This window comes from Falco rusticolus, chromosome 11 (assembly GCF_015220075.1).
Source record: "Falco rusticolus isolate bFalRus1 chromosome 11, bFalRus1.pri, whole genome shotgun sequence".
In the NCBI taxonomy this organism is placed as follows: domain Eukaryota; kingdom Metazoa; phylum Chordata; class Aves; order Falconiformes; family Falconidae; genus Falco; species Falco rusticolus.
In genome coordinates this window covers 28,737,210-28,760,258 of record NC_051197.1, presented here as the reverse complement: position 1 = coordinate 28,760,258, position 23,049 = coordinate 28,737,210, and the positions used below count along the sequence as shown (strand labels likewise).

At 55.7% G+C, this 23,049-nt stretch overlaps 2 protein-coding genes across 9 annotated transcripts in view; both read left to right on the top strand.

The window, feature by feature from the left end:
• The window catches only part of CEP350 (centrosomal protein 350), a 76,301-nt gene extending 71,138 nt beyond the window's left edge, over window positions 1–5,163 (top strand). For all 7 annotated transcript variants that reach the window (XM_037403507.1, XM_037403504.1, XM_037403505.1 and 4 more), the window contains one exon: window positions 1,067–5,163. In XM_037403507.1, the coding sequence (XP_037259404.1) occupies window positions 1,067–1,231 (165 nt within the window). In that variant the 3' untranslated portion in view covers window positions 1,232–5,163. The remainder of the gene's footprint in view (window positions 1–1,066) is intronic.
• Window positions 3,076–22,515, top strand: QSOX1 (quiescin sulfhydryl oxidase 1). 2 transcript variants are annotated; one of them, XM_037403511.1, is made up of 14 exons: window positions 3,076–3,167; window positions 5,731–5,965; window positions 6,178–6,662; window positions 14,241–14,341; window positions 15,661–15,709; window positions 15,892–15,994; window positions 16,766–16,856; window positions 17,092–17,237; window positions 17,681–17,815; window positions 18,015–18,144; window positions 19,983–20,105; window positions 20,213–20,357; window positions 20,630–20,809; window positions 21,226–22,515. In XM_037403511.1, exons 4-14 carry the CDS (start codon window positions 14,258–14,260, stop codon window positions 21,945–21,947), a joined length of 1,908 nt encoding a protein of 635 aa, XP_037259408.1. In that variant the 5' UTR covers window positions 3,076–3,167; window positions 5,731–5,965; window positions 6,178–6,662; window positions 14,241–14,257; the 3' UTR covers window positions 21,948–22,515. The 2 variants fall into 2 exon arrangements, with proteins under 2 accessions (XP_037259408.1, XP_037259407.1); XM_037403510.1 differs by lacking the exons at window positions 3,076–3,167; window positions 5,731–5,965; window positions 6,178–6,662 and adding an exon at window positions 11,875–12,169.
• The last annotated feature ends 534 nt before the right edge of the window (window positions 22,516–23,049 follow it).

Sequence of the window (23,049 nt, the reverse complement as noted above, 5' to 3'; positions counted from 1 at the left end):
TTTTCAGTATGGTTTAACCTTGTTTTAGCAGTGTCTAGCTGTCTGGCCCACTTGTCTAAGTGGACACTGTAGATGTGTATTGAGTTCAGTGTAGGATTTATGGTCAGAACTTTCTGTTGAAGCTGAGCAGAGAAAGAGTTTTCAACAGGTTTTCTTTGTTATTTTAAATATGAGCGATGCTTGCACCCACTCCTCCTTTTCTCAAAAGCTTGAGCTTCGTTAGGATGTGTCTGTAATACTGAAATGGTCACTAAAACAAATTCTAATAAGCTTAATCGGAGATGTTCGTTTTGGAGAGACTGTTGGTAAGACTTGATTTGCTGAATGAAATTATATATTTCTGTCTGTTACTAAAACACCTATTTGCCAGCGACAAGCAAAACATGATTTTGCTTGTCAACAGTTTAGGAATAGAGGGAAATAAATACTCTTGAGTTATGCTTGTGGATGTAATGGTACAAAATTCCATTTGTAGTAATGCAGTCAAATCCAATGAAGCATGGAGTATTCTCTGCGAATGAGTGTAATACTATCATTCAACACTTGCCGGTGTTTTGTCTTCCTATACTGAACTGGAGAAGTTAGTTATTTCCTTTAGATTTTCTAATTCTTATTCAAATAAATGGAACAGCAGTATAGTCTTTTCTTTTTCTCCTTCCCCTGTTCAAGGCTTTTGCATGATTTCTGCCCAGTTTAAGCTGCATGGAATCAGCTTCTTGCAAATACATAATTTGGGACTTTTTAAATGGAGCTTCTGCTCTTGGCCAAGGGTATCCCATTAGCTGAGTTCTTTCATGTGTAACACTTGTGCAGTAATATGAAATCCTTTAAAATGGATACTACGGTGAAAGGTGGAAAACACTCAAACAGTGAACATTTAGCCTGGTTCAAATAGATTGGTGTTCATTTTGCTATTCCAAGCGTTTCCTGTAATCTCTTACAAAGACAGATAGGTTGTTGGCAGATGCACGCTGTTCTGGACTCTTTCTGGAACTTTGCAGAGGATGTTATCCTAGAGCAACAGAATTGTAATGCTTGTATTGTCTTTTCCTTTTCACCCTCCAAGGTGCAGGAACTTCATGAGGAAGAAGCGCAGTGGGTGAACTACGATGAGGATGAACTGTCTGTAAAGATGCAGTTGGCAGATGGGATCTTCGAGGCCTTAATCAGAGACACTGTTGATGTACTGAACCAGATAAATGAGAAACAGCGGCGATTACTGCTTGTCTGACAGTGCTGAAAAAAATTACAGCTGTGTAACCACTGAGTCACGGGCCTTTGTGACTCCCGATGTACTCTCCACCCTGCGAGCGCTGCTGCTGGACTTGCACACATTGGGTTTAAAGGCAGTTCAGATGTGATTAAAGGAACCTGGATCTGTGTCGGCTGCCACTAGAGACCTCGCACCGGATTTATTGTTTGGAACAAGCTGATCCCTCACTCGAGGCTGTATTGCAGAATGCTCAAGACTGTTCGTGTGCCAATGCAGTTATGCCACATAACTGTCAGCAGCTGTCTGGGGCCCTGGCCTGGGGCTTTGCCATGTTCAGCTTGTCTCTGAGAGGGCTGGGTTAAGTTGGGCTGTTGGCTGTTTTGCTGGAATGGCTGTTAGCCATCAGTACTTGACTTGTCTTTAGAAATGTGAGTAATTCGGAGAAGAAACAGTTTGGTCAGGTTTTAGTCATAAATGGAGACTTACTGTACTGAACAGTGTTACAATCTTAACACCTCTTCTCCTGCAGCCCTAACAATGTGCATCAGTTTCTTCTGCTCCAGAGCCCGTTTAATTCCCTTCTTTGTGAAGTTGGTTTTCAGCTTTCTTCTGTGGTGTGGTATCAAGTATGGTGCCAGCCAGTCCGGGGAAATCGGATGATGTTGCTTTCTGCATTCAAGTAAAGAATTCTTGCTGCTTTTCATATGTAACTTGCTTCAGTCCCGAGGTGGAGCAAGATAAAGGCCGCCTAATGTCAAGTGTGAAAGATGAGCCCGTGCACAACTTTCCTCCTACTGTGTAGCACTTCTCTTCCTGGAGCACCAGCTGCTCCCAGATAATGGATACTCAGGATTTTCTCAGGCATGGAGACATGAGACATGCAGGAATGGAAAACGTTTCCTCACAAAAATTTGGCCTTCAATCCCTCAGCTTCCGCCATTACTGTCACCTAATACATTGGGAGAAGCTGTTACTTGAACAATTTAGAGAACAGAGTGTATTCACCAAAGAAAGCGGTGTCCAGTGCTTGACTGTCTGCATGTTTTCTGCTTGTGGGGTTTTTATTTATTTTCAGATAATTTATTAAGTGGGCTATAGGAGAGCGTCCTGTGCCGCTGGCTGACCTGTCTTATGTTTTGAGACAGCCGAACTTGAGAAAGCATCTGTTCTGGAAAATTCCAGAGCCCTGTATTCTTTGCACAAAACTTGCAGCTTCTTGAGGCAGGTATGGGGCAGGGAAAGTAAGAAAGAACCAAACCTCAGTGACCAGGGGTGGGATGCAAATGCAGGACTAGGAGTGGAGCTTCACCACGCTTAGTTCAGAGACAATGGAGAGTTGAGAGGGCTGTGCTGAAAAATGATGTGAAACTTCCCTGCTCCATCTGTTTCCTTCCTTTGCCAGAAATTCTAGGCCATGGGCAGCTGTTACGTGGTTGATTTGGTGCTGGGTTCAACTGCGGTGTCCTTCTGCTGAGTGCTCATTCTTAACCTGTCCATCCCATTCCTGTGTTTTTGTTGGAGGAATGCAGACAATCTGGGGTTGAACGTTGATGCCTTAATAGTGGATGTCCCTGCTTGTTAACCTGGGACAAGACCCGGAGGAGAGTCAGATTCTTCAGACACACCAGAGTGCAGAAAGACGCTTTGAAGCCCTCACAGGTGCCCCAAAGATTCTGCGGCCCACAACAGGCGTGGCGGGGAGATCTTTACCATTTCGTTATCTGCTTGGTTCTTGGGCTTCCTGCTATGCATACCTCTGCTACTGCTCCATTTTGTTTTCTCTTTTCCACCTTTTTTTTTTTTTTTTTAAAGGTATCGTTGGAATATTTGCATTTTGCACAACGACACACAGCTGGTAATTCTTCAGGGAGAGCACTGGGAAATGTTGGATTTGTCAGAGGTCCATGCAGATTCTCAGATGTAGTATTGCCAGCACCTCACTTGTGAGTTAATGGTGAGCCATATTCATGGGAGCTTAATGAGTAGAAGGACAAGGAGGAGGTAATGGTGTATAGGAACACCTCCAGCAGGCACATGCGCATTTGTCCTGCAGTCGTGGCCCTTCTGGCTGGCTGGAAGTCAAATGGTCTCGGTGAAGCATTGTTCAGCTTTTTTTCCTCAGTGATTCACTTGTCCACGTAAAATGTTACGATGCTGAACCAGGAAACTGTTGAATGCTTAAGAAAGAAGCAAATTAAAGCTGCTGCATTTAACCAGCATGGTGTCACTGATTGGGTCACCACCTCAGACTCCCTTTCCTGGGTGTATCTTTTTCAATAGCAAGGATTGCTATTTTTATAGGTAGCAATTACAGAAAGAAGGCAGAAACCTGCAGCGTAGGTTTGTAGCTGGAGTATCTGAGAAACAAAGTTAGTTTCTGTTCTGTAGGTTCTGTGGCTGATGTTAAGAAGGTTGCCCTGCGCCCCCGAGGCTTTTTGGCTGTTTTGCAGGGCTGGCATGGCTTTTCTGGTCTGTCCACCAGCAAGGAGAAGGTTGTATGGTTGGCCTGCCAAGGTACCAGGGACCATCGGACGTCATACGCCTGTTGTCTTGCTGGTTTGGATAGCACTAGTTTAGTACCCTCAACAGAAGTAGTAACTATTTTTACAGCTGTTTGGGCACAAGGAAGCTGAGCCAAAGTAATGGCTTCGTTCCTTTGCAAACGTCCCCATTTATTTTTGGAGGCAATCCTTGCTAGGAGCAACCCTAAAAAGACTTGAACATACGTGAATATCTTCTCAGTACCTCAGAGTGTGTTGAGTTGTGTTGCTTTGAGTTGAGTGCATACTCAAAACCTGGAGTGTCTCGAGTACTTGTGGACTGATGATTACAGCAATGAAGCAATGGTCTGTCTGGGTTTCAGCTTGTAACGAGGAGGTATGGGGAAGCCTGGAGCCTCACAAACAGAGGCTGAATTCTCAGTTTCCTCTCCCCAGCCTTCTCACTGTAAGAACAAGATTATATTCCTGGGTCCTGGTAATCTTGGTGCAACCACGTTAGAAGATTCAAGGCTGAGACGTTTTTTCTGAGGCCCGTAAGCTGTTTAGGGCTGTGGCTGTCATCACTGGGGAGGGATCTCGGTGCCAGGTGGGAAAGCCCAGGCTTGTGAGGACAAGGAGCGCAAGTACCTCTCTCTCAGCAGGATGCTCCCTGAGCCGAGCTGTGGAATATCAGTATTTCTGCCTTTCAGAAAAGGCTTGTTGCTCACAAGGTGGAATGAGGGATTGAAAAATCCCATCTTGTTCACTTTCCTTTCTTGAAAAAGTGGCCTTAGCTTTTTGCAATACTTGAATTAGTGTGTACCTGCAGAAGATCTTCAGTAGCACAGTGATAGAGACCTTTTAAGTGACTATTCTGCGAGGAACTGCGTGCAGTTCTGATTTTCATATCCCTTAGCTACCTTAATAATATTAGGAAAATAAAGTACTTTTCAGCAGAGAAACAGTTGAATCTTATAAGGTATTTAGTGCATCTGAAGTGTTTACAAATCAACTAAAATGGAGAAAAGCAAACTATTGAACTTATTTGTAATTTAAACATTAAATGCAAAATTATATACAGATGAAAGAAATACTGTAATTAACTTGCATTTACTAGTTTTTTCCTTGACTTTGCAGAGCCTTTTGATATACACTTGCAAAGCCGCCTTTTGGGAGGCTCCATCTCCCTGTGTACTGTGTTGTGGAGATGCTGAAAAGAAACCCGTTTACTGTGTATGTGTAAATAACCTGGTAACTTGGTTTTTGGGCCAGTTTCAGCTAACGTTCACATCCAGAGCAGCTTTGCACAGTAGACAGACCCAAGGGTGCGGAAGGGTTTGGGGGTTTTTTTGTAATTAAGAACTGTAAAATAACCAGGGTAGTCCCTGTGTACACCAGTGTAAATATCTTTGGTAACTGAAATGTACTTTAAGAGAACAAAATCTGTAAATAAACTGATTTATAAATTAATCTTGTTTCCTAGTTCTTTATAAAATGGAGTTTTATAATTACCCAAATGGTTGCAAAAATTCTGACAGTGTCCTGGAGATTTGTCCCTTGTACATTCCCCTTTCTGTCTGATGCTGTACTTGGGATGCCAATCACAGTCCACAAAATCCCATTAGAGTTGCCTTAATTATAACCATGACATTATTAGAATTTCCTTACTGTTAAAGGTGAATGTTGACAAAAGCAAAACATAAAATAGCATTGCGTAATCATTGCAGGAGCACGCTGCATCGTCTGCAGGAGAAAAATTACTCCTTGCGCAAGTTTGGTTAAAATAGGTTTTAAAAACTCACTGTTTATACCGTTTGGGGGTGGAACTATCTTTATGCTAAGCAACAGTTTTGGAATTAAATTCTTCAGAGCCTCGGTCTTGTTTTGGATTCCTCCATTAGGCTTGTAAATTGTTACAGCTCTGTAGAGCTGCTGTTACCGGCACCGATCACTTCTTCACTGAGGGGGCAGGCGTTGCTGCCTGGAAACTGTATGTATTGGTGGAACATTCCTAAATCTTTGCTGTTTCCTTTCCAGGAGAAGAAAACAAACCAACCACCCAACCTCACTTTAACATGTGAAAGGTCCCGGAGCTGTGTAAGAGGACAGCTGAACACTTGCAGTGCCAAACCACAGGTGTGCGGGCACATGGCAAATGCATGGCAGCATGAAATGTGTAAGGCCAGAAGCACGTGTGTTTATGGGGCCTCCTCAATGCCTACAGCAGCTGCTGCTCCTGCACCTCTGCTCTGTTTTGGTGCCATTTATTAAGGTACAGCCCAGCAGAATAGGCTTTGCTTTCCATTTACTACAGATGTCTACAAAACCCAGTGCTGGTCTTTCCAGCTTGGAGGATCCTCACCACTCTTCTCTGCCTGGGAGAGGCGTATGCGTTAAATGGGAGGGAACCTGTGTGAACAAAACCATTGCAAAGGTGTTGCTCTGTGCTGAGCAGTTTGTTTGTTCTTTGCTTTTCCTTAACAGAGGTACCTCATCATGGAGAAGGACTTGCTGCGCTTGGACTTACATTATGGAAGCAGCTTTGCTGCAGTCCGGTGGTGCCAGTGTGCAGTGGTAGTCCTCAGTGGAGAGTGCCGGGAACGCTATCCACAGCCCTTGTACAGATGGAGAAGCGCGTCACAGCCCTCTGAGCTCGGGGCTGAACTGGCCAAAGCGCGGCGGTGGGCCGTTTGATGTCCAAAGAGCCGAGACAGAGTGGTGCTGCAGCCTCTGCGCTCTCATTACCAAGCAGCAGGACAGCATCCGTGTCATTGCTTTCCTCACCCTGCAGCGATTTTACTCCCAGAGTCCTGTATTTTTGGACAGCAATCTACTTGCATCCATCCCTGGAAGTGGCTTAGAGTACATTGCGCGTTGAAAATAGAGCAATTCATCTGTGCTACCCTGGCTAAAGAACTGGCTTTGCTTTAAAACGGCTGGAGCAGTGGGAACGTTGCCACAGTGCCCTGGTGAGTGACACAGCAAACTGCTGCATTGCTACTGCTGTCCTTGCCCGGGATGGCCACTAATCAGCTTGGTGAAGGCTCTAATTTCCTCATTTGCAAATCTATGTTGCTTCACTTTGGCACTGACTTTCTACGGTGGTGTTTGTGCAACTCTTCCCAGAACCCTCGGAGCGCAGTTGCCTTCAACAGCCATTTCACCCGTGGACCTGGTGAAACTCCCGGGTTGGGCAACATCAGGCAGCCGCCTTTCTGCTGGCACGGTGCATCGAGTGGGGCTGTGTTGGTGCCTCCCTGCCTGGGTGCCACCTGCTCCCAGGTGCCTCACCGCTCCTAAAATGCCTGGCAGAGCTCTGGAGCACTTGAAATGTTGACTCTGCTCCAGACATCGCTGCTCCCTGTCTAGCACAAGGGCTTCTGCAATGTCCAGGCTCTCGTTAAGCCAGCCCTCAGAAGAAAAGGAGCCTGTGGGGAGCTGCTGAACACCAGCGGCTCTCATCAGCGTACAGGAAGGAGAGGAGGGGGGCTGCCCAGCCGCTGGCACCCAGCCCAGAGCACGGGCCGTTGGTGGGCCGGAATGCAGATGAGATGTAATAGAGTTTGAAAGCACAGGGCGCTCTCCAGGATGCGGGTCCTGTCGGGAGGGGGGGGGGGGGGGGAGGGAGAGGCACCCTGCAAGGTCTGCAGACTGGAGCAAACAAAACCCATAGCCTCAGCCCTGCTCCTTCCTGCCTCCTCCTGAATAAGATTCTGCAGAAATTTGGGGAAATGGAGGAGGATAGAACTGTCGGGGCAGCAGCTCAATTCAGGAGGGTGAGGGTTGGGTAGGAGCAGGGCATAGGGAGGGCACTTGGGGCGAAAATGCCTTCTTTTGCCAGCCAAGTGTGCTGTGTGAGGATGGCCTGGAGCAGATCTGGTTGGTTCCTGCTCTGAATGTTTCTCTTGGCCCTGGTTTTCTAGCCCTTTGCTCCAGCGGTGCAAGACCTGCTGTGTCCCTTGGGCTCCGATGTTGGTTTCAGGTGGCTTTGTCTTGCAGACTCCCTCGTCTGTCACTGCCCCATGAAATCTAGGGCTTTGTCTGTGAGTTTGCTGGAGGTGGAATTAATGCCAGCCCTGGGGGGCTGTCCCAGGGATTTTATTTGCTTTTATTCCAGAAAAATAAAGGTGGCTGCAGGGGATCCTATCCTTCATGTTGCTTGGCTTGAGGGGCTCACCAAGGAGCCTGGTACAGTGTCCATGTCCCGCTGCACTACTCTGCAGAGGTGATGGAGCCAGTGCTGCTCAGTGAACCTGCGGCTGGGCACACCAGTCCTTGGTAGGTGAGCCCTTGCTTATGTTGCGGGACTACTGTCACAGCAAGAGAGGAGTGCTCCGTTGTCATCCGTGTGGCATTCTCAGTTTCATGCGCTGCAATTAAACCAGCTGCCAAATAGTGATGTGGCAAATCTGGGCGGTGTGGCCTCCTCTGATCTGCTCCTGGAAGCTGGGCAGATGAGCTGGAGTGGAAAACATCTGCTCTGTGTATCCTGGGTCACGATGATGATTTATGACTTTAAGTAGATCTTAAATTTGCGGGTAAAACGTTTCCTACCCAGACATACCAAAGACAGCAGCAGTTCCTCCCAGTCCCCCCAGGTACCCCCGAACAGAGCAAGGACAGCGTCACTGCTGTGACTGCCTGCTCTCCCGAGCAGGGATGAATCAGCAGAGGGTGAGTAGCAGAAAGGGGCTGGTACTGCTGTAGTCTCTGTCTGCAGACACAAACTACGTGAACACATTCATCACATCCTGAGAATGCACCCCAGATTTTCTTTCATGCCTGTTGTCATTACAGGCTAGTTGGGCTTGAAAGGTAGAAACCAACTGTATCCAGCTAAGCCTGTCTCGTGTAGTCAGCAATTCCCAGCTCCCAGGGGGGCTACAAGGGGCTTTCCTGGTCTTCATAGGTGTCAGCCCGAAGAGCTGATGCAGGGTGTGGGAAGCAGCTGGGGTTCACATCCATTCCGCGTGTTACTCCCTGTCTCGGCAGAGCCACGGAAGCTGGCAGGTTTATCGTGCAGGTGCTGCCGAAGGTCTTGTCTGAAACTGTGTCTCAAAGGAGGTGTGACTAGTGCCACCAGTGGAAAAGTGCCACCTGGACTGGAGCGTTCCAGCTGACTTGAGCTGGCTGGGAGGTGGCAGGGGACACAATTCTCACTCACCCTCTGAGGCTGTTTGAAGATGCTGATCGGGGAAATGAGTTTTTTTCTTTTATTTGGAGGAAGACCACACTTTAAGCGGTGCTGTGCTCCAGATTGAGGAGGGCTTCACTGAGTCCATCAGTCCCATCTTGTGACTGGAAGGAGAGGGAAATGGTCAAGCCTCCTCTGCAACTGGTATTTCTGAAACGCTCACGGGGGAGTTGCATGTAAACTTCTCTGAACAGCCTCTGAAATGCCAGGGCCGGGTGACGGGGTTGCCATGATTGTATCATGAGTCTTGCATTGGTTGCGTGTTTTTCTTGGAGTCAGTTCCTGGAATCACACAATTAGGTAGGAACGTGTTCTTTAATTTTCAAGGAAGAAAGTCCATTTCAGGATCTCCCTGTCCTGGAACCTTCACAACTAAAGGGAAGTGAGAAGGTCTGGGATCAGCTTACCTGACCATTTTGAGCTCGGTGTTTTGCAGTCAGATTCATGCTTTTAAAAAAAGGACAGTAAAAGCTTTTCTTCATTTTCTGAAGTGCATTCCTTTCCAGCACTTCAAGGGCTGAATACATAAAACCCCAACCGCTCTTTCCTCGCCTTGTCTCTAACCCAGCACAGAGTAGTCAGGGTAACCCTTTGTGTCTGTGAAAATGATCCATTTTGGGTGCACAAAACAAGTTCTGCAGGGCTTAAATAATTTTGGGAAGATCTTGGCGGCCTTTGAGGCTCTCAGCCTGCTGGTGTTGCCCACACCTCATTGACTTCAAGGAGATTCCTTTTGGCTGCTGGTCTGGGAAAGGAGATTTGAGAGCTGATGAGCTTAATGAGCTAAAGCCACCGCTCAGCTGCTGCTTGGGGACCTTGTCTGGCATGGGAACGCCTGCAGTGGTCCTTAGCCTGTGGCCTTGCTACGTAGGCATGAAGCACAACTCTTCCCAAAGTTAAGGATCCCAAGGTGGGTGCTGAAGGCGTTGCTGTGCGGCGCAACTGAAAACCACGGAGGTTCCTAAAGGTGCCACAAGTGCCTAAAAGATGGGCTCTGGGGCGGGCTGGGGGCTCAGCAGCCAGGCATTAGGGACATCCAGCCCCCAGCCCCTGTACTTTGCTGCCCGCAGGTTCTGCTAGCAGCGAGGGGGTGCAAAGCAAGAGTGGACGATAGGGCAGGCAGCACTGGGAGGGCATTTCTAAAACCTCCCTAGACTTACACAGCTTCTTGCCTTTTTTTTTTTTTTCCCCCTAATTCATCTTAGTTATTCTCAAATCCATCTTAAAATGGGTTGCTTGAAAATGTCTGCTTCATCTTCGGCTTTCCGTGCCCGTGCTCTGTCTCGGGGCATTCTGCAGTAAAAATCTGGCTCTTCCCAGTTTGAGATGGAAGAAAAGCCCCATCTCTTGCTTCGCAGCAATGTTATAAGGAAAAAAGGTTTTCTGGGCAAGCCCGTGCCTGGAAAGCCCCACACCCTGCCGCTGCAGAAGGCTGTTCCCTGGGGAGGTGTGGGGACTGGGAATGCCAGCATGGCAGCAGGGCCATTGGTGGCACCCGCAGCCCTGGCTGTCCCGGAGCAGCCGGAAGCAGGAGCATCCTCACCCCAGGGCTTTGGCGGATGAGCAATGGCATGGCTCACCTCGGAAGGAGCCCGAGCCCCAGGGAGCGGGCTCTGGTTGGTCTCCCTTTGGGTTAAGATGGCGCTTTTGCAAGGATTCAAGGAATTTGGGCACCCTGGGAGGGAGGGGTGAGCTGGATGGGGAGGATGCTGGCAATTATGCCGGTGCTGAGCGCCTCCCCTTTGCTGTGATAAACTAATCAAGCTGACGAGCCCTTAAAATAAGGACTTTAGCCCAGGGTAAAATAACGGTGATGAACATCCTTAAACACAGGGATTTTTTGTCTTTTAATCACCAGCTGGATGAAGACACGTTGTGGCAGGGTCAGGGGCGGTGGGGACGGCAGGGACCACCTTCAGAGCAGCGCTGGCGGCCGGGCTGTGCCTCTTCCCGCCCGGTTGGACAGCAAGGTGTGATAATCCCTTAAGCATTTAATTACAGCGGGCAGGGCTGGGGCAGCCATCCTCTGCCCCATTTGCACCAGCTGGGACGCGCGGATGATGCGTGGCAGCGATCCCACAAATGTTGTGTCCGACGGGCTCTGTCCCCCCAGGCTGAGCTGTCGGGGAGCCCTGCAGCACCCCGGAGCTGTGCCCTGCGGGGGGGTCCTGCCTCCCCCCTTCCCGCCACCTCAAGGCTTGGCAGTGGCAGGCTTGTTTTTCTAGCATGGCAAGTCTGCATCAAATACCTAGGTGGGGCGCAGGGTGGCTAATGGCCTGCCCGGGGACCGAGCCAGCAGCCAGCCCACAGCAGCCATGGGCACCCCAGTGCCGGGGACCTGGCCCCGGGGGTGGGGGTGGGGTGGGGGCTGGTTTCAGGGCCCTGCCCCCCCCGCCGTGGGTGCCCGGGCTCCTGGGCAGCGGGCACCTTCTGTGTCTGGCAACCGGTGACATAGGAACATGAGCGGTGGCAGGGCCGGGATGTGGGGCTGCCCGGGCAGAGCACTGAGGTTTTGGGGTGGAAGAGCTGGATTTTGGGGGCCTCACTGGGTACCTTTGTGGCGTATCGCTGGCAGGGTTGGGGTGAGGCCTCTGGGGTCCCCGTGGCCTGCGGGGTATCCCGGCAGGCGCTGCCCGGTGACACCGGCTGACATCGGGGCGTCCCACCCTGCTGCCCCCCCGGCTGGCGGCTCTCTCGGGGGGGGCGTAATGGTGGCTCTGGGGCCTCAGCCAGCCGCCGCCGCCCTTCAGCGCTTTATGGGCGGTCGGTGGCTTGACGCCCCCCGCGCTCCCGTGGACGGGTGGCGCTGCGGCCGCCCCCCGCATCACGCCGCGGGGGAAGCCCGGGGCGTCCCCACTGTTACGCGGGGGCGCTGCGGGGGAGCGGCGCTGTGCGCCCGACAGGGGGCGCCGCTCTGCGGGCGGCCTCGGCCCCGCCCCCTGCCCGCCCCTCGGTGGGCGGGGCGTGCGGGCGGCCCTAAAGGCGGCGGGCGGCGGCGGGCGGCCTGGCGGGCGATGTGGCGGCGGCGGCGGGCGCGGGGGGGCGGCGGGGGGGGCGGCTGGTGGCCGGCGGTGCTGGCGCTGGTGCTGGCGCTGGCGCTGCCGGGGGCGCGGTCCCGCCAGCTGTACTCGCCCGCTGACCCGCTGGAGCTGCTGGGGCCGGGGGCGGAGGGGCGGCTACTGGGCTCCCCCAGCGCCTGGGCCGTCGAGTTCTTCGCCTCCTGGTGCGGGCACTGCGTCCACTTCGCGCCCACATGGCGGGCCCTGGCCCACGACCTCCGCGGTGAGTTCGGCCCTGTGCCCCGCTGCCCCTTCCCCGCGTCTCTGCCTGCCCTGCCGGCACCCCGAAACCCTCCCTGTGTCCTTCATCTGCTGCGCGTGGGCCCCCCCGTACCCCCGTTTCTGGCTTCTCCTATCAGCACCCCATTTAATCCTTCATGTCTCTGCCCCCGTGTCCTCACCAGCACCCTTAAATCCCCCCTGCATCCCTGTCTGCTCTCCTGTCAGCACCCCTAAATCTTCCCTGTGCCCCTGCAGTGCTCTGAAATCCCTCCTGCATCGCTGTCCTTTTGTTGTGTCGTCGTCATCCCCGTCAGTGCTCTTCAGTCCTCCCTGCATCCCTGGTCCCGCATCCCTGGTCCTGTCGGCACCTGCGCATCCCCAATGCACCCTCCCCACCCGCATCATTCAGCTCTCTGTGCCCTCCCTTCCACCAGCCCCCCTGAAGCCCCCTGTGCCCCAGCCCCCCCTGAAGTTTCAGCCTGCTAGGAAGGCCCAGGCGCCCCCCCCCCCACCATGACCAGGCATGGCTTAGCAGCATCCTTGGAGCCCCCTTTGCTTGGGAGAAGCTCAACCTGAGCCTGCCTCAGGCACTGGGGGTCCTGCTGCCACCCCCAGACCCTCCCTTAGCCCCACTCCTCCGTGGTGCTGGCAGGGCGCTGCGGCCAGGCTGATCCCAGCTGGTTTGTTCCTGGCTTTGACCTTGGTGCCTGGCCTGGCTGGTGCTCAGCCCCGCCTGGGGACCTGCATGCCCTGCTGCCAAGCTCCTTGCCCCGCCGGGGCTCATCCTGCCTCCCTCAGCACCCTGGGGTGCCCACGGCTTCTCCCTGTTACTGCGTTAATTGATAGAGCGCGGTCGCTGCCAGGTGAGTCAGGGCACTGGCCGGGGCAGACATCCCGTCCCTCCCAGGGGATTCCGTCCCTCCCAGGGGATGCCGTCAGTGCTCCCCCATGGGGCAGGATGTGAGGAATGGGGTGCGTGCCCAGGCCCTGCGGGGGAATGCCGGCTCTCCTGGCCCCTCTCCAAACCGGGGTTCCGCCAGGGCTCCCCGCTCTGCAGGCTGGACTGCGGGTGGGATGCCCGTGGAGGCTGGGCAGGGAAGCCACCCCCACGCCACTCGGCATCTTCACCGCTGTTCCCACGCGTGGGTTTTCACAGGAATGGGCTGGATGGGGAGTATGCTGGGGTGACCTGTGGGTGCCACGTGCTGATGAGTCTAGGAGTGTTCCTGGCTCCCTGCAGCAGGGCTTGGCAGCCAGCCCTCCCAGTACTACTGGTGCCAGGGCAGTGGGAAGCAGGTCACCTGCAACACAGGACAGTCCCAGTGGGTCCCCACCTCCAGCAGGCTCCTACCGAGGGTGGCATGGGCTTCATCCGTGTGCTGGTACCATGTCCTTCCCCATCCCGCTCAAAGGAGAGGCTGGACGCTCTCCAGCTTTTGTCCCTTACTCTAAAAAGAAGCCATTTCAGAGCTTTTATCTCCATTTTGCTACAGGCTTTCAGATCCCGCTGCTTGAAATGCCTGCATGCCCCATTTTCTTGGTTTCTACTTTACTCCAGGGACCTGCTGTTCCTCCCCGGGGAGGTGGTGGTGGGAGCTGCAGAGGGGGAGCGGATGCTCGGCACCTGGGCAGGCTCTGCCGCGGTGCCCCGGATACTGGTTTTGGGTTGTTCCCTCTCAGTTATCGATTGTGCTCTTGGTCTGGGGTGAGACGAGCTGGAGCCCGTGTTCCTTGCTCGCCCCCAGCCGCGGTTAGCTGTCCCTCCTCTTCTGGCAGCTTTGTCCCGCTGGGGCAGAGGCTGGGCAGGCAGAACCGGACAGGCAGGCAGCCGCGGGCAGAGCTGCCTGCACTCCAGCCCCGGCGAGGGCAGGGTGTGCGAAGCCTGGTCCCGCCTCACACGGCTTTCCCTGTGCTCCTGCCACCCCAGAAGTAGGGCACCAAACGCCAGCGCGGACCGTAGCTTTGGGTGTTGTGGGGCTTGGAAACCATCGGTTGGCCTCCTGCGAGGTGAGAGCGGTGATTTGGGGGCTGCAGAGGGGCTGAGCTAAGCTGACCGCATCCTGTCTCTGCAGAGTGGAGGCCTGCGGTGATGCTGGCAGCCATCGACTGTGCTGATGAGGCCAACCAGAAAGTGTGCGCCGATTTTGGGATAACAGGCTTCCCCACGCTGAAGGTAAGGGCTGTGTGTACCGGGTACTTGCCTGGTTTCCCTGGGCTTTGCCTGTTGGCCTGTCGCTCTCTTGCTCAATCAGACGAACGGTGCTATTGCATCAAAACATTCCCTTTGGGGCTTTACAGGCTGGAGCTGTTCTGTCCTTCCCCAAAACATAGCTGCGGCTGGGCTGCAGGCTGCCCAACTGCTGGGTGATGTAGGAACAAGGAAGGGGAAAGACAAAACGCTGCTTCGTGGTGAAACGTAGAAGCCAGATCCCTCCCAGGAGAGGGGAGAGTCTGAAACCTGGATGGGAAATGCCTGGGAAAGTCTGCTGAAGGGCAGAGAGCAGCTGCAGGTGCAGGTTTTGGAGGAGGGCACAGGGATGCTGCGGGAGGCAGCACAGGGCTCTCCTGGGAGCCTCCTGCGGCAGCTGGAAAGGTGCAGTCCCTCCTCTTGGGCCCATGCCTGGCCTCTTAGTTGTGTCAATATGCTCTTTCACAGTATTTCCCACTGCAAACAGAGCATTTCTCCAACACAAACAATAAAGCCAAAGCACCCCAGGTGCAGGCAGCAAAAGCCAGGATCGGCTTGAGATAGAACAAGGGGGATAAGCGTTGCATCAGATAACGTCCTCAGTTACAATTTACAGGCTCAGCCCAAGGTGGGGTCAGATCTTATAGAGTTTACTGTGTAGACTGGCTTGTGCCCTGGAGTCTCACCAAGCACCCACTGCCTGTGGGACATGGACTGAAACATCTCCCAGGGCAAGGAGCCGTGCTGATGTGGTGGTGCCAAGAAGTCACTTGCTTCGCATCCCCTGTCCCTGCCAAACACCTTTTGCAAACAGCCCGCACGCCTGGCCCAGCCTGCAAAGCAAACAGTTGTCTGATGCAACCTGGTTTCGCTGCTGGGGCTGTATCATGGGCACTAGGGCTACTGTGGGAAGCCAGGAGTGGGAAAAAAACCCTCCTCTTGCTTTGTGGGAGCTCTGGAGTAAGGAGACGGTGGGTTGCAGGACTGGGAAGGTCCTGGCTGCCTCCCTGGGACCCCTGGAGGCACCTGCCCTGCTGCCTGCCAGCGCTCAGCCCTAGGCTGGACATGGCTCCCAGCCCCTGCCTACATCCCTCCCCTCCAAGGATGCCCCACAAGATGGGGCTTGGCCAGGAGCTCCCTTTGCTGTGGCTGGTGTCAGTTAACAAGTTGTAACATCACAGGGAAACTGAGGCAGAGCTGGCCCAGGAGGAGCCTCTGCTTCTGCCCGCTGAGCTGCACTGCTTCCCTGTCCTAGTCCAAACACATTCCAATGTCCCTTCGTGTTGGGTTTTTTTCCCTTTCAGTTCTTCAGAGCTTTTAGCAAGAAAGCAGAGGATGGGATAAGGATTACCAGTGAGTATTCAGAGCCACAGGGTTTATTTACCCCAGGTGGTGCGAGTGGCCCTGCTGCCCGCACCCGCTATGCATTGGGAGCTCGGGGAGTCCAGGGGAGCGGCTCAGGGCAGCTCCCCTCAGCTCAGGCCATGGGAGCAGCTTCCCCAGGACTAACCCCTTGGCATCCTGCCACCCTGCAGATCCCAGTGCCACCGTCGAGGACCTGCGCCATGCCATCATCGCCAACCTTGAGCAGAGCCAGGACGCCTGGCCGCCCGCCTGTCCTCCGCTGGAGCCAGCAAGGTAGGGGCGGGGTGATGGGGGGGTGGCTGTGGCGGCCTGTGTCCCATGGAGAGCAGGTTTCTGGGGAAATCCTGAGCCAAAAGTGACCATGGAGCAGCCCCTGCATCACCCAGGTCGGCGCGGATGACTTGGCCAGGCCAGAGCCATTTATATGGCCCAGGTGAGACAGGCCATGTTGTTGCATCTCCCTAACAAACCTGCTCGTCAGCCTTAATTAGAGCAAGCGGTGCCTGGGCTGGGGACATGGCAGCGCCGTGCCATGCGAGTGAGGCTGTTACTGTTAACAGCTTTGTCCTGCCCAGAGAAAGGGTTTTCTTGGTTCAGTACAAATTTATTGGGATCTGGGTTGTCTTTGCCAGGCACAGGCAGTTGCTCCGCTGTCCCAGGGGAGCGTTTGGCTTTCCCAAAGCGATGGTTGAGCACGTGCTTCAGGTCTCCAGTGCCTTCATGTCCTAGCCAAAAAACCAACAGCCTCAGTTCAAGTTCATTGCTGCCTTTTTCCCGGGGTGACTGTGCAGCTCCCTCCTGCCCTGCCCGTGCTTTGTTTTCTGCCTCCTTAGCTAATCCTTGCAGGATTTCTCAAAGCTTGTGAACCGGAGCAGAAAATTGGGTTGGAATCTTCAGCGGGGAGGAATTGCCTGCTGGGTAGGGCTGAACGTGCAGTGGCATCCCCTGCCAAATCCCAGCAGACAAGGGCTGAACTTTCAGGCAGGAGGGCAGAGCATCGGGCTGGTACTGAGGCACCCGCTGCCATCTTCTTCTCTCTTGTAGTGCGGAGGAGGTTCGCACCTTCTTCCAGAGGAACAAGGAGCAGTACCTGGCTCTGATCTTTGAGAAGAGCAATTCCTTCGTGGGCAGAGAGGTGAGTACAGCTGCGTTTATCCCCCATTTCTCTTGAATCCTGTATCCCCAGTGCCCAATAACTCCTGGGTGCCTTTGGCAGTGGAGTCCTCTCCCAGCAGCCCCCCTGGTGAGCGTGCATGCTGCTTTGCAGGTGCAAAGTGTTACACAGCGTGCTAAATAGCCCTGCTGCATCCCCGGTGGGGCTGGCAGTCCCCCTGCCCTCCCTTCTGACCCTGGGGCTACTGGGCTTGCAGGTGGTGCTGGACATGCTGCAGTACGAGAACGTGGCAGTGAGGAGGGTGCTGAGCAGCGAGGAGGAGCTTGTGGAGAAGTTCGGTGTCACCACCTTCCCCTCCGGCTACCTGCTCCTCCGCAATGGCTCCTTCTCCCGCCTGCCAGTGTGAGTGGGGGAGATGGCAGGGTGGCTCTGGGGACCCCGGCAGGGTGCCAGCCTTGTGCCCCATCTTTGCACTTTCCTTTGTAATTGTGAGAGACAGTGACTGGGTTGGTCAGGCTGGCAGGGGGCAAGGGGCTGCTGGTGGGCACGGAACAGGGCTGCCAGCCCTACCTGGAGCTGGGAAAATGGCTTGTGACCAAGCCATCCCTTGGCCACATCGGCCTGGAGGTGGCACGGCACAGCTGCCTGGGGCTCAGCTCTGCTCTGGGCTGCGTACCAGGACACCCACTGCCAGGGCAGGGGGAGAGTACGGACCACCCTGCGTTCATTCCCCAGGTCCAAGTTGCCGGTCCAGCTAAGCCTTTGGTCTCCTTTGCTTCCTACTTGGGGCCAGGGGCTGTTTGGGAGGGAGGAGGGTCTAGTTCATGGCTTCTCCTTCCTTGCAGGCACACGGAGGCACGCTCCTTCTACACCTATTACCTGCGCGCGCTCTCGGGCGTCACCCGTGGCTCCTACAAGCTGAACACAACCGTCAGCGCTTCCAACGAGACCACCCCATCCCAGCCAAAGCATGCTGACCGGTCAGCCCCCCCCCACCTTCATCATTTTGGGGCTGTGGGAGGAGGCTGAGGCTTGTGAGAGGAGGAGGTGGCCTGGCCATGGGTGGGCAACGGGCTAGGATGGTGTCTTTCCCCTGGGAAAACCCCCAAATTGTGGCTGGGTGCCTGCGGGTGTGGATTACCGGGCTGATGGACTATGGTGTTGTGCTGCCCTCCCCAGCTCCAAGTTGTACATGGCTGACTTGGAGTCCACACTGCACTACTCGCTGCGGGTGGAGGCTGCCCGCCCTGCCACGCTGTCAGGAGCCCAGCTGGCTGCCTTCAAGTGCTACGTGGCCACACTGGTGAAGGTGAGGAGCTTTTGGTGTCAGGAGAGGAACTGCCTGTGCCTCCACGTAGCTATTTATAAGGTGAAATGCAAAGGCAGGGTGCGGGCCACCACATCCCAGCAATCCCAGGTAGTGAAGCGTGGCGGTCTTGGACATGAACCCCATGTCCTGGTGCTCAGCGTGTCCCACGGCTTCTGTGGGGCTGTCCCCATCCCCTTGGATCTCCAAAGTCAGCCCAGAGTCGCAATGGGAGCCATGAGCAGGTGCTGGAGAGTTTCAGGCAAGATGTGGAGTGCAGGTATTGGTGGGCAGAGCAGGATCGGTGCTTGCAGGTGTTGAGGTAGTAGGTCTTTTCAGAAGAGATGCTGTCACCCGCTGTCAGAGATGATGATCTGCCTGACTTGCATGCTCAGCTCGGGGAGCTGATCACCGTGGGCTCCTTTGATAATCCAGGAAAAGGACTCCCACTCTGAGTCAAGCTCTGGAAGAGCCTAACTTAAGGTCTCCTTTTGCCTTCTCTGTTGGGCTTGGTGAAACTGAGGTGTGTAGGAGCTTTAAGCCAGCAGGAGCAGGGCAGTTTAATTTTGTGGTGTGCTGGAGTGCTGTGTTTGGCTGAGGTTTCCACCACTGGAGTTGCAGGAGCCCTGTCCCCATCCCTGTTGCAGCCCAGGCTCCTTGGCAGACCTTTGCCTGGCCATGCCTGCCGCCTTTGCTCCCTCCTTTGCTACCCAGGGTCTCACACTCAGTTTGGACAAGCCCTCGCTGATATGTGAGACACCCCCTGCACCCACCCCTGCCTGCTCTCCCCTTCAGAGTGCTCCAAAGGTGAGCCTCTGGTGCAACGAATCTGAAGTCCTCAGCTCAAGAGCTTCATGTGGCTCTTCCTCCCCTTGTCCCCAGCAGCAGTGGTTTTAGTTGATCAGCTTTTAATTCTTCCTGCAAACCTTCCCCTCGCTGGCCGAGAGCGATCCGTGGCACCGGAGCCAGCAAGGAGGCAAAGCTGCATCCCTACCGTGGGCAGGAGGCCCCGGAGCCGTGGGTGGTGGGTGCTGGGTGGGTGCCGGTGCATCCCTGAGGGTGCCGGTGCATCCCTGAGGATGCCGAGCTGGCGTTGCCGTTGCCGCACTCATCCACGGGACGGAGCAGCATCCCCAGGATTGCTGCCAGCCCAGCAGGGCTCAGGCTGGGGGAGCTCAGCCAGCGGGTCCCAGCCTTAACTGTTCCATTCCCAAGAGGTATTTAAGGCAAGGAGGGAGGAAAAATCCTAAGGCGGAAAGAACTGGTGCCTGGAAAGCAGGGAATCGCAGGGCAAAGCCTCCTGCCGAAGGAGCCCCGGGGGGACTGTGTTTTCCAGCAGAAATACCGAGTCACAGGTGAATTTCCCTGTGAAACGGGGACTTTCGGTGTGATTCCCCACGGGCCTGGGGAGACTCAGCTCAGACTTGGCAAAACGCTCCTTTGTTTGCTTGTCCCTCTGTCCATCCGTGGGTCAGTGACACGCACTGGCAGGCTGCCCCCTCTCCCCGGGGTGTCTGCGGTTTTAAAGTGCGGCTGCTAATCGGCTTTGAGCTGACTTATGGTCAGAGTGGCTTTTTGCCTCCCTCAGATGGGGCCGAGGTTCAGAGCCTGAACACGGACACGGGGGTCTCGCTGCTGGAGGGGGGGGACATGCCGCAGCCCCCAGCCCCTCGGGGGGAGGGCACCAAAACCTTGCCAGGACTGCGCTGCCCTCCAGCACACGCTGCCATAGAGGATGCTCGTGCTGCCCAGCGCCTGTCCCAGTGAGGGTGAGCTGGGGGTGCTGGTGGGCTGCTCCCATCGCAAGGTCTGGGTTTTCTCACCCCTCTCCTCCCCTGCAGTACTTCCCTGGGCGCCCCTGCGTGCAGACCTACCTGCAGTCCCTGGATGGATGGCTGAGGAACTGGACGGAGCCCGAGCTGCCCCGCAGCGCCTTGAAGGAGGCCATGAAGAATAACAGAGATGTAAGATGCCCACGGGGACCCTGGCCCCCACTTTCCTCACCCCTGCCCTTGTCCCCCAACCTGCATTATCTGCCAGCTCCATCATGCTGTGTCCATCCGTCCACCAGGCCTCCCACCCCGCTGTGCTCCCCACTAACGTGACCTGGGTGGGCTGCCAGGGCAGCGAACCCCACTTCCGTGGCTACCCCTGTGGGCTCTGGACCATCTTCCACCTGCTGACCATCCAGGCTGCCCAGAGCGGCCCTGACAAAGGTATTGGCATCCCTGAGGGGATGAGGGGCTCGGGGAGGGGGTGTCCAGGTGGCTGTGGCACGGGCAGGGAAGCTGCGTGCGGGCAAAGGTTTGTTTCCCCTCTTCTTCCTTGTGCCACCAGGCAGGTTTGCAGGGGGGACACGAGCCGTGGAGTTGGGGTACAGGGTTGCCACCTCAGCCGTGGGACCGTGGTGGTGGCACTGTGGGGTCCTGACTTGCTCTCCCGTGTCCCCCGTCCCCCCCACCCCACCCCGTCCTCTGCCTCTCCCCAGAGCTACCACTGGAGGTGCTGGGCACCTTGCGCTGCTACGTCCAGCACTTCTTCGGCTGCCAGGAGTGTGCCCAGCACTTCGAGGCCATGGCGGCCGAGTCCATGGACCAGGTGGCTGGCCGGGAGGAGGCTGCCCTCTGGCTCTGGTCCCACCACAACAAGGTCAACGCTCGCCTGGCGGGTAAGGGGGGCCACAAGGAGGGGAGCCACAAGGAGGGGAGCCGGGGTGGCTTCCCAAGGGAAAAGGGGAGGGGAGGTAGAGGAGCATCCCTCCTTCTGGATGGAGGTGGCAAATAGCTGCATTAGGGTGCAGCACTGAGGACATCCTGTTGTCATCGTGCCCCATCACAGGGGACAGCAGCTAGTCATGCAGCTTCAGACTGCCCTGGAGATGTGGTTGGGTCTTACACGTTCCCCAGGAGGAGCTTCCCAAAGCCGCCACGTGCCCTTGGAGGATCCCTCCTCCCGAGACTGCTTCTCCAAATGTCCCCATCACCCTCCCCAGCTGCTGGATGCTCTGGGGTGTTTATAGCGGTACAGGGGGAGGGCTGCATTGCCTGTCCCCTCTAACCCAGTCACCGGCTCGGGTCCCTGCAGGAGGTGATACAGAGGACCCCAAGTTCCCCAAGCTGCAGTGGCCTCCACCGGACATGTGTCCCCAGTGCCACAAGGAGGAGCGGGGGGTGCACGCCTGGGATGAGCCAGCCGTGCTCACCTTCCTCAAGGCGCACTTCTCCCCTGCCAACATCTACCTGGACTATACTGAGGCCGACCCCATCCCCGTGGCTGGGGAGAGGATCAGCACCAGGCTGAGCACCGAGGGCCCTCGAGAGGAGAGGGAGGAGGAGGAGGAAAAGGAGACAGAAGGTGAGACGAGAGCTCCGGGGCGACTGGGCTCCCCTGAGCCGCGGCGCCCCAGCATTGTGCGGCTGAACCCCAAGCTGCGGGAGGTGGGAGAGGACATCGTGGACCTGGACTCCTTCAGCGAGCAGCACTTCAAGAGCCAGGCGCTGCGAGCGGCGGCCGGCCGACGCCGGCGGCTCAGCAAGCGGGACACCATCGCCCTGCCCCAGGATGCCGGGGCGGGTCGGGAGCACCGGCGGGCTACTGGTGTCCTGGTCCGGGAGGAGGAGGAGGCTGGGGAGGGTGTGCGGAGGAGCCCCTGGCTGCGGGTGCTCGGCTTGGGCTTTTCCCGCCTGGACATCAGCCTCTGCGTCGCTCTCTACTTCCTCTCCTCCATGTGCCTGCTGGGCATGTACACCTTCTTCCGACTCCGCACCCGCTCCCGCAAAGGCCGCCCCGGCTTCCCCATGGCCTGAGAGCGGTTGTAGGGGGCCAGGGGCTGCCCCCAGGGTGGGTGGGCTGCTGAGCCAGAGACACCCCCAGGACAGCATCGTGTCCCCCGGCGGGAAGCGGTTTGGTGCGTCCCCCTGGGAGCTGCCCCACTCGCAGCAGTCACCTCACCCAGGGTGGGGGGCTCTTCTGGGGGGGAGAAGGAGGTGTCAGAGCTCCCCCCCCCTCAGGGCATGGTGCCGTGGTTTCGGGTGTGCGGGAGCTGGGACGTCGACAGCAGTTTGGGTCTCAGCACCCAGCTGCCTTCAGGAGCTCCCCAGTGCTGGGCTGGTTTCAAAGAAGGAAGCCCAGTCCCGTGCTGGGAGCAGCCCTTTGGGGTCAAACCACTAGTGAGGCCAGGAGGGTGGGGGTGTAGCTCCCCAAAAAGCGGGTGCGCCCTGGCAGGCATGGGTTCAGCTGCATTTTATGTGTATGCCGCCTGTTTTGAGATGTGGACCGGGCCCCCCCCCCCCGCCCCATGCTTCCTCACCCCTCCCCATGCTGTTGCTCACTCTCTGCTTGTCTTAGTGGAATAAATTATTTTTGCCAACGCCAGCCCCGCTGTGTTGGCTGGTCTCTGCTGTGCCGGCACACCGGGGCAGCACCTCCTCTCCCTGCTGTCCCCCCACCCCTGGCTGATCCCACTTGGGCCTCCCCCATCACCCCAGGAAGAGCACTGGCTTAATTTAAATCCTTGAAATAATTTCAGTTGTTATTATTGTACATTTTATCCTGCTTTTTGCTCCTGGATGCATCTGCCCCCCTAGACAGCCGGCATGTCCTCACGGTTGAGGTGGCCCATGGTTTGTCCTGGGGCACAGGGTGATGGGGAGGGAGCCTGGGGGGCCCAGGAAGCAGCTGGAAAATAGTTGACACGAGCCACGGAGCTGCAGTTCGGTGCTGGTCCAGAGCAGGGATTCACACGCGAGCATCCCCGCATCCCCCTGGGGACGGAGACCTCTGCGGGTGTGGGCCCCCTGTGCCTGTCCCCGATTCTCTCTGCCCTTTTATCCTTGTTAGGAATCATTAAGGAAAATGGTTGTTTTCCAGAGCCGGGGCCGGGGCCATCTGCTCTCCCGGCGCTGCCTA